The 10,549-nt window shown below is 38.3% G+C and overlaps 1 protein-coding gene across 1 annotated transcript; it reads right to left on the bottom strand.

Moving 5' to 3' along the window:
• Positions 1-1,566: 1,566 nt before the first annotated feature.
• On the bottom strand, positions 1,567-9,551 carry LOC7463012 (DNA (cytosine-5)-methyltransferase 1). Its single transcript, XM_052451908.1, has 12 exons — positions 9,254-9,551; positions 6,657-8,175; positions 4,848-6,348; positions 4,371-4,535; positions 3,958-4,159; positions 3,747-3,858; positions 3,527-3,674; positions 3,239-3,436; positions 2,852-3,130; positions 2,601-2,762; positions 2,291-2,509; positions 1,567-1,993 (listed from the first exon to the last, which is right to left on the bottom strand). Exons 1-12 carry the CDS (start codon positions 9,324-9,326, stop codon positions 1,856-1,858), a joined length of 4,716 nt encoding a protein of 1,571 aa, XP_052307868.1. The 5' UTR covers positions 9,327-9,551; the 3' UTR covers positions 1,567-1,855.
• Between the last annotated feature and the right edge of the window lie 998 nt (positions 9,552-10,549).

Here is a 10,549-nt window from a genome sequence, read left to right as displayed (position 1 = left end):
AAATGAACAAGTTGTGCAAGCAAATTAGCTGAAGCTTTATCAGGCCTTGTTATCCAAAATTGTTGGAGAGAATGGCGAATCAATTCTTCACTACAAATGCTTTTCAATTCCAGAAATCTTAGCTTAAAGGTAGGTAGGGGTGTTTAAAAAAACCGACCACCCAAAAAAATCAAGAAAAAATTAACCGAAAAAACCGAACCGATAGAAAAAACCAAATAAACCGATTAAAAATAAAAAAACCACCCGGTCTGGTTCGGTTCCGATTTAAAAAAGCTTAAAACTGATTGAACCGAAATCTAAAAACAAGTATAAAAGGAAACATCCTAAACCTAAATACCTTAACCCTACCTTTCCAGCCGCCCCCCTTTTCCTTTTTCTTTCCCTCCCGCTCTCTCTCTCTCCCTCCCCCTTCCCCTTTCCAGTCGCCCCACCCCTCCCACCCTATCTCCCGCTCCCTCTACTATGTGCTCTTTTCTATCATTTTCTCTCATATTGTTGCCTTTCTACTCTTTGCTTTAGTTTCTGGCAGAAAACTTGGATAAAATCCTTATTACTGGTTTTATTAACATGTAGTTGTGCTAGCGAGGTCCCGATAGTTTGCGGGACGCTATTAGAATCTTTGTTAACATGTAGTTGTGCTAACTTGGATAAATCCAGTGATTGTGATTCGGCTAAGGGATATCTTTTAGAACTCAACCGAAGGGCCTGAATTCAAAGTTTTCAACAAGGATTTTTCTGAATGTGATTCGGCCAAGTTTTCTCTTATTTAATTGGTTTCGGTTTTTCTAGTTTTTAAGGCTAAAAAACGGACCCGAACCGAACAAAACCGGTTTGGTTTGAACCGGTTCTCGGTTCGGTTCGGTTCGGGTTATATTAACAAGGAATAGTATTTTCCAGTCCAGTTAAATTTTTAGGTTAAAACCGGACCGTGAACACCCCTACTTAGGGGGATTCGTGAATTCTGAGATGGAATAGCTACTGCTTTCTTGATCTCTTGTTGCTATTATCTCCTCCATTTTCTCTCGTTCTTCAACTCTAATCTCTTCCAGGCTCACAAGGTTTTGCAGCAAGACAAGAGGGAACGACTTCTTCATACTTGTACATCTGTAACAAGAGAACTCTTCAAGACTAGAAAATATACCATTATAAGATGGCAATGGCCAATGGTAGTGACACGGAGAACAACCAGGAAAATAAATTCAAGCTCTTCATCTTATTACAAAAGGGCTACCAGGAAGTCTCCCTCGGATAAGGCTCAAAAGGGCACTGGGAAAAAAAAACAATAAACAGATGGATCCTGCGCAGCCTGGGTCTCATGCCACCAAAATATTCTGATAGTAAAAATAATAAATTATATATTTATATAATTAAATAAATTAAGAATTATATTTCTTAATAAATTAAAAAAAATAAAAATAAAAAAATAAAAAATAAATATAAATTAAAATATTTAATCTCGCAAAATAAAATATTTAACCAAATGTGTTTGCAAAATTTATTTACTAAAATAAACTTTTTTATTTAATTAAATAATAATAAAAACAGACACACGTTAAGTCAATCAAATTACATCAAATAAATTATATTGCATGATTTAAACAAATATTATTATTTTACATTCACCCGCAGCATGTGTCTGGTCAACCATACAGTGTGTGTGTATTGTAGCTAAACAACAGCTAGAATCAATAAGCACAATCTAATTACAACTTATTATGGTGAACAGACACCATGGTTGCAACTTGCAGCTGCTTAATGCCCGAGAGTGACACAAGAACACGATACATAAATTGCAGATTACAAGACCCAAGTGTTTTCCCCATCTCATGAAACTCTCTACTTTCTAACAATCCAACTATTTCCGCCTCTTACTATCCAGTGCTTCCTTAAGTTTCCTTCCCAGTGCATATGATAAAGGAGGAGGGACAGCATTTCCGATTTGCCGATGCTTGTGATGAATGTTACCAGAAAACTGATAGCTATCTGGGAATCCCTGAGGGTCAAAGAAACAACAAAAAATGAAGAACTCAGTATCCATCCACCTTCGGTGTCTACTTGGAGTTGTTCACTCCGCAAGAAGATTACTAAAGACCGAAGGGTCAGGGTAAAAGAGACAAATAAAATAACAAAGCCATGCAGGAGCGGGGGTGTATGGGTTATATTACGTAAGATCATCAAGAAATAAGCATGGCTTGCTGTCTATTTTCTATACTGCTTTCAGAATCACCTTATGTTGTGAAGTCATAGAAACTTGAACAATGGTCAGTCAGACTGGAGAAATTGAACTTACTTGAGATCGTGCACATTCACGAACAGTAAGAATCCTGTCCTGTTCAGGGTGAAAGCACATCCCCACCTTACCCATTGGCTGAGGATCTGTTATTGATGTTGGGAAGTTCCCTTCCCAATCCAACCTTCCAAACAGCCCCTTCCACTGATTGTGTCGTTTAGCTGTGTTTGGCAAGCACCATGGTATCAAATCAACCATTTGTCCAGTAGACAATTTGACCTGCAAATCATTGCATTGTAGCAAATCATTTGTCTATACTTCCACCATGCATTAGCCTCACATTGAAAGTCTCAATAAGATGTGCCTGTACCTTTTCATCTGGAAGATCACGCCAGTCAGCACCTGGCCGCTTTGGGATCTTCTTGCATCTGATAAGATTCAGCTCATTCATTTCTTTTGATATATGGTCAGTCAAGACAACCATGTCGCCTCGAATCTTCTTTTGAAACCAAGAGACAGGATCATTTCCGTACTGCAAAACAAAAGGGTTAGTGATCATGCCTGTGACCATATTACTTACCAGTAACAAGTTTCAGATGAAAATTTTAGCATCTTATATACCTCCAAATTAGTCTTCGAAGCACCATTCCCTACATCAGGGAGATCACCAATTGTATCTCTGACTGTTATTGCACGGAAAGGGGCTCCATAAGCAGTACTTCTAACAGCAGAATATTGTGATTTCTCAGACAATGTGATTTTTAACTCTGGGGCAGCAAAAACATGCATTGGCTCTGGCCATTCTGGGAGTATCTCTTCGGGGGAGGCTGCCCATATAAAGGCCCGTTTACGTGACTGGGATACTCCATATGCTCCAGCTTCCAAAATACCAAACCTCACCTAATCACAATCATACACATGTAGACACGGTTATATACAATTAGCTTTCTGCTTACAAAAATTAAAGTACACAACCATGGTTAGTTCCAATGGCATCGCAATATCTACCTGATAACCCATCTGAAGAAGAGAAGCGATAGTTAAACGGAAAGTCTGTCCTTTATTGAAAGATACGAAGTTCCTCACATTCTCTAAGAGGAAATACTTTGGGCGGAAATAATCAGCGAAGGATAAGAATGCTAAGATCATCTCACATTGAACTTTACTCCAAGTGCTCTGATTAAACCTATTCATTCCAGAGAAGCCCTGCAAAGATACATTACTTTTTTTAGCGTGGTCCATAAATTTCAGAGATATTAGATGCCTAGGGTTAGTGCAAAGAAAGGCCATAAATACCTGGCATGGAGGCCCTCCATTGATGAAATCCACCTGCCCTGGCAATGGCAAACCATCAATCACCTTTGCATCAAGTGATGAAGCCAATTCACCAGCCTCAGAAGTAGAAATACAGTCATCTGCATCTCCACATTTCTCCATGACAGCCCTTCATTACAATCCATGATAAGCCACTAGAAAATGAGAGAAAAAAGGTTTAAATCACCATACAACAACTTACCTCAGGATCACATTACAATTATTAATGAACATCAATGACCCTGCATGGTTGAGTTTAAATGCTTCCCCAGCAGGCTCTTCATATTCAATAGCCCACTTGGTTGATGAGACACCTGCAATGGTGAAAATAGCCAATTATCAATTTATCTAACAATAGGCCTAAATCTCAATTATTACTCCAAGTGAAGCATATAGAAAGAGATGAGCGCTACCAGCTTGCTGCAATCCTTCAGACAATCCACCACAACCGGCAAATATATCCAACGTGGCCAAACGGTTCTCTGGAGATGCTTCCCTTTGTTTGTCAGCTTCTATATCATTTTCTCCTTCTTTAGACTTTCCCTTTCTCTTTCTACTTGCAACATCACCATCTCTACTCACTGCAGAAAACTTCGATTTGACTTGAGCTGGTAGCTGTCCACGATAAAACTGGAAGATTACTTATATAGCTCACGGGAGCAAAGTCTAATAGTGAACCTCATTAATTGTCCAGATAAACAACAGGAAGAGCTCAGGTGCATGGTGCATCTGATGACTTTTGAAATTTACTAGATTGACAATTTTCCATAAAATAATGGACTCGGTCATTATGTAACATTATGGGATTGAACAAATGACAAATCACCTGCTTGAGGGACCCTTTAGAAGGATCATACATGTGCTCGCAGAAGAAGATATTATCAAAGATTGCAGGAGCACTGCATGTTGGAATGTCATTTTTCTTTCTGACTTCACATTTCCCTTCAATTGTCTCGACTGATAAAAGATGTGTTTCTTCACTGTAATATATCTGAGATTAAGCAATTAAATTAGTAGTTAGAAAGAAGCAGCAAAGTCTATACTCCAGAAGCTTTGTATGGACTGAAGCAAGAACTGGAAACATAAAATTGCAAGATTGATAATTATTTCTGCCAATAATTAAGCAAAAACCAAAATATTTCTGGTGTCAGAGCAGTTTCTAGAGTTCCTTGAGCACAGATTTGTCAGATAAATTTGTATGAGACTATAAATGCCAAAATGATATGCTCAAAGTGTGATTACAGAATCCACAAAACTGATAAAACATAATTATACAGCAAAAGTTTTTGAAAGAAGCTTTTACCTCCCTAATATCAGAACAATATGCCTTCTCAGGTGAAATATCATCTGGTCTGAAAAATCTTTGAACATTGACCTGGGTGGATCTTGTTTCGGCTTGTTTTGGTTCCTTTAGAACAACCTCCAACAACTGGCACACAACATAAGGCTTCAACCCAACATTCCTTCCACCCTTAAAAGTTTCGTTCTCCCCCCTTTCTGAAGCAAATTGATGAGGGCTTACGTAGACAAAATCGTGGACAGAGTACTCAGTTCCCTTGTATGAAAATCCTGTCTGAGAAGAATTTACTCTGAAAATATCCTTGTCTTCTTCAGCTATTTTTAAGTTACAAGAGTGGCAGACACCAGACCCAAGACCCATAGTATCAAGCGGGAGAGTAAAGAAAGCACCCCTTTCCGGCCAGTACAAGCTTTTACAGTAATATTCTACTTGCAATCCTTTCTTTTTCCTCTCTTCTGCCTTTTCCCTATCAATTCTATCAGCATTGATGTTATCTTTCCTGTGATCATGTCCCCAAGGTCTTTTTAGAACTTCCAGAATAATTGCTTGCTTAGCATCCTGTAACTTATAATTCATGCACTCGGTTGTTAAGAAAACCTCTCTATCATTGGCAGTGTTACCAAGAACTGTCTCAGATCCTCGCTTCATCATTCTCCCATGAAACATTCTGCTTCCATTCCGTGTTTCAAACATGTACTCCACAAAATAGATGGCAGGAAGTTCATCCGATTCATCAACCTCCACTAAGACAGCATCCCCCACCACAATGACCTCTCCACAAACAATGGCTCGCTTGTAAATGGCTTCTCCAGAAGATGTTTTGCTTACAGGATTCCCATCCCATCTTACTTCTTTTTGTGAAGTATGTGATTTAGTGCGTTCAGACACTGAACGAGGTTTTAGTGTTTTCTCTACCACCTCCTCTTTATCATCATCTTCATTTTCATACTGCTCCTCAGCTTCATCCTCTTCTTTCACTTCACATTCAGCTCCCTCTTCCAAATCCTCTGGAGAATAGTTCGAATAGTACTCCCCCCAAATTCTGTTGATCAGCCTTGTGGTTGTTGCCTGCATGAGCTTCCTCTTGGATCCAGGAGCCACAGTATCCATTGCTGCTCGAGGATTCAAATTGGATTGAAACTTTTGCACAATGGCTTTTTTGTTCACTACCCATTTAGTATGGTGCCTCTCCTCCATTTTACGAGTCAAACCGACCACAAAAGCACATTTCTTGATCTTCTGATCTGGAAACTCGGCAAAAAGTTGCAGTATTATCTGTCCATGAACAACTACGTACCTCTCAATAGCTGCTGGATCAGATGAAATATAAGCATGATGATCCTTCTTGAACTCAGACACTTTCCGGATTACATCTGCGAAAGAAAGCCGTGATACTCGACTTTGCTCCTTCAACAATGTAATGATGCTTCTTGCAAGCTTTACCGTTTTTAGGACTGGCTTGTACCAGGAACCATATTGTTTTGATGGCTTCCCAAGTCTATACCTGAAGATATTGAGAAAGAAAAAACACTCATAAAGATCAGGAGAAAATAACATTATTAACTTGCAACACCAGAAATCTTCGTTAGATAAAATCCAAAATAACTTCCCAAGGGAAACATAAACTTGCAGTTAAATAGCTTCAGCATATTACCAATGAGAAGACATATTTGATTGGCAGCAAATTGTAGGACTTTAGTTAAAATGATCAGCAGCAATATCAAGAGACAGCTATAGTTTTAGATATATGTGTTTGAGTGTCTGTTGGTGTTATGTGTTCGATTAATAACAATATGGGAATATGTACAATACCAGGCCATGTCTGTGCGTATTGATATAAAAATCATTGATGATCCAAACTCAATCATCCACTCCTTTATCGCACTCAAAAATATTGGCAAACCCATGTCATCCTGAGCCTCCGAACCCCTAGAAGAAGACTGATCAGGATCATCATCAAGACAGAACCCGCTTCCATCATCTTCAGTCATGCGTCCTGATCCAAAGATGGTGACATCAATATCTTCACAAGGTTTCATTGGAAGAAGCTCCAAAGAAATCAACCTTGAGTCTGAGTTATAAAGTGACCAGTTATGAAGCATTTTTCTTGGGAGATCATCAGGGTGGTCAATTACATCATCACTTGCAACAACTACATACTCATCGGTTTCTTCATCAGAGTGTTTGTAAAACACAGGGAGAGGGTAATCATTTGCAATCTCATCTTCATTAATTTTGATGTAGATTGTGTTCGATGCAGAAGCTGAACCCCGACTTTTCTTTTGCCTCATATTAGAGTGCCAATACTCTTCTTCCTGTAATAATCTTGCTAACTTTGCATCTTCATCTTCCTCAGCTATGGTGCTGGACTGGTTAGACTGATTCACAATAGCACCATCCACAGACTTTGGATCAATCACCAAGTTGCCACCAGGATTTGCTGCTTTTGCTAGCAGAACACTTCCATGATTGCGACTTTCATCTCTCAAGGCAACAAGAGCAGGCAAGTCTGAAAAAAATTTATCGTTCTTTTTGGAGGTCTGGTCTAAACCAGTTATTTGTTGATAAATAAATTCACCCTGAGAAACGAGGAAATTCTTTACGGAAGGAGCACCAGAGAAACACTTATTTCCGCTCATTGCTCGCACAACGCCAGCAAGCAACTCATCAAGGGTGAATTCAGGGTTTCCTCCAGAAAATCTTGAGAGTTTTTTGTAAACTTCTATGCAAGCGAGTGCCTTCTGAAAGAAACGATCAAAGAACTTCTTGTAGCCACCGGAAGGCTTGATGCAATCATAATCTGCTACTTCAGTAGTCAGCCAAATGACTGGGGATCCATCTTCGTAACCAGAGATATTCCATGCTTCTATCCTCCCAAAGCCTTCACACCTAACAGGCACTTCTTTTTCCTTATCAAGGCTCTCCTCAAGAGGCATTATAACACCAGAGATAAACATATCATCAACTTCAATCATCTCCAAGGGTTGAGGGTTACCATTTGCATCATGCACAACAAAATCAATCAATCTCCTGTTGGGGCGACCCTCTTCTTGTCCTTGAGTCAAACGAAGAGCTAAAATCTCTTCGTTGACAACTTGTTCTTTCTTTGATTCAACAACAGAAGACTTCTCTTCATGCAAACGTAGAGATTTCTCCTTGAAGTCTTTGCATGCAGCAGCTCTCCTAGGCCTTGTCAACGACCCACCAGCAGGATCTTCCTTGTTAGTATCAGAGAAGTTTCTCTTCTTTCCTTTTGCGGTTTTTTCTGGCACTTCCTTCTTTGCATTGGAAACTGAAGATTTTTGTTTTCCTTTCTTGTTCTTCCTCATTCCTACAGCAAAGTTCAAAAGTTCAGTGATGAAGCAAAAAAAGGTTAAGAATTTGACTGTTAAGGTCAGTCATGAAGCAAAAAGCATTAGACTTTGAGTGCCACAAAAAAGTCATCTTCTGGTGCAATTGGAAGTACGGTAGGGTTGGAAGGCATCGAATTGATCGCATTTCAGGGTATCAAATCGATGTTGTTCACATTTCCGAACCGGACTTCAAAATGCACTTGAGCATTTTTTCCAAACGAGTAAAACTTTGATGACCATAGGCAAAATAATAGGGTTACAGACCCGCCATATCAAGATGGCTAGTAATTGAATCTCTGCGCATTTCCAATCCTACTTAACTGAAATATCAAACGTGCCCTGGAATTTGTATTACAACAGTGGCAATTAAAAGGGTTTAAAAAAAAAACCCAGCAAATCAAGAAAGCTGATAATCAATGCTTTCAGCATTTTCAGAACATACTTGAACAAAATATCAAACGATGCCTTTAAATACAATGGCGGCAAGTAACAGGGTTACAAAGCCACCAGATGGAGAAAGCTAATATATAATGCATTTCGCATTTCCAATCATAGTTGACCGCAGTTCGGAACATGCCCTGAAACTTTTATTACACCGGCGCAAATAACAGGGTTACGCAACCATCAAATCAAGAAGGCTAATAATGCTCCCACGAACGGCAAACTACATGCATGAGGTACACTTGGCAAATGCGAACAGGACTCATTACAGTCAAGAGTATGCACTGCAACTTTTTATACACGAAGGAAGGAAATCTATATTCTCATATTTCAAGATGTCCCAAATGATGAACAGGTTTTGTTTTCTAGCAGAAACTTTACAACTCCCTGTCTATGCACCACATGTTTTTATATTTTGTACAGTTTTTACTTGTATATTGGGTTTGAGTTTTTGGTGAAAGAAAGTCGGATGCTTTGCCTTTGACTGCATGTGTAGATGAATATCAATACACCTTGATCAAATTTTAAATTAAAAAAAAAATAGTGAAAAACAAACGAACCAACCATAATCCAATCATCAAACGGACAACAAGTGGATTGAGATTGGATGAATACCTGATGATGCGGAAAAAGTAGAATTATCAACTGGGTCATTTGTTGTTATATCCAATATAGATGAAGATCCCATCTTTCTTTCTCTCCTTCCCTAATCAGCAAACAATTGCTTCTGCTTTGTGGTGGTCTGAGTTGGATTAGGTTGGGTAGGGTGAATGACAGGAACCAGATGAAAAGGTAAAAGGTGATGGTGGGTTTCAAGGGAAAACAATGAGCGGGAAACGAGGCGAAAACGAAAAGATGTGTGTTTTGGTTTGTGGCATTGGCGGCTATTGCCTCCAAAACCAAAACCAAAAAGTGTCACTCACTAATCTCTTCCCTCCATTACTCTCACTTGTCTTTTACTCGTGGTTCTAAGTGTTAGAGTATGTTTGGTATTGTAGTAGCTGTTGTCGTTGTAATTTTAAAAAAGTTATTTTATAAAAAATGTTTTTAGTTGAGGTTAGTTTGGAAAAATATATGTTTGGTTAAAACTGTGGTTGAAATTGAGGTTGAACAAAAAGTAGTTTAATGTGTTTGGTTAAAAAATGTTTTTCAAACTGAGGTTATAAAATAATTAAAAAAACACATATTAATATTGATAGTTTTTCATTGAAATATTATCGATTTAACTACTGCTATTACATCATGAAATAAATAATAATTTATATAAAATATTTTTTATTGTTCCATTAAACTATCTATAATTTTATCACATACAAAATTCATTCGACAAGAACGATATTTTTTATTATTTTATAAGCATGAAATTTAATAAATATTATTATTATTAAAAAACATGATATATTTAAACATCACGCTTTTAAAATACAACAATTTTAAATATTATATTTTAAAAACATTTTTTAAAACATAATAACTTAAAATATCTGTTTTGAAAGTGCGAAATCAATTATAATGGAAGATATTTTTTTTATCCCATCAGTGAGAGCTAGCCGAAACCTGCAAAAAAAAAAAAAAAAACTCAGCATAAAGATTTGATATTATTTTTCTTCCCTGTATCTATTATTTTTAGATGGGTTCTATCAATAGCTTAGGGGGCTGTGACCAAGAGGAGCAACTAGCGAAAAGGAGGAGGTCGGCGTGCAGGAGCTGCTGAAGGAGATTCTGTCATGGCTTGGACAGATCGGGTTTGGTTGAAGGTGGAGTTGGTTCTGCTATTACATACGTAGTGGCTGTTGTTGCTGACCACGGTGAAGAGGGGAGGAGTTGTTGGCTGTCGGCCGGAGGATGGGAGCTTTTTGTGTTGTTGGTGGTGAGGAGTTGCTTGCCGTGAGTTGAAGGGAAGGGCTTAGT

Source organism: Populus trichocarpa, chromosome 4 (assembly GCF_000002775.5).
Source record: "Populus trichocarpa isolate Nisqually-1 chromosome 4, P.trichocarpa_v4.1, whole genome shotgun sequence".
Taxonomy (NCBI): Eukaryota; Viridiplantae; Streptophyta; class Magnoliopsida; order Malpighiales; family Salicaceae; genus Populus; species Populus trichocarpa.
This window is presented reverse-complemented; position numbering and strand designations above follow the sequence as displayed.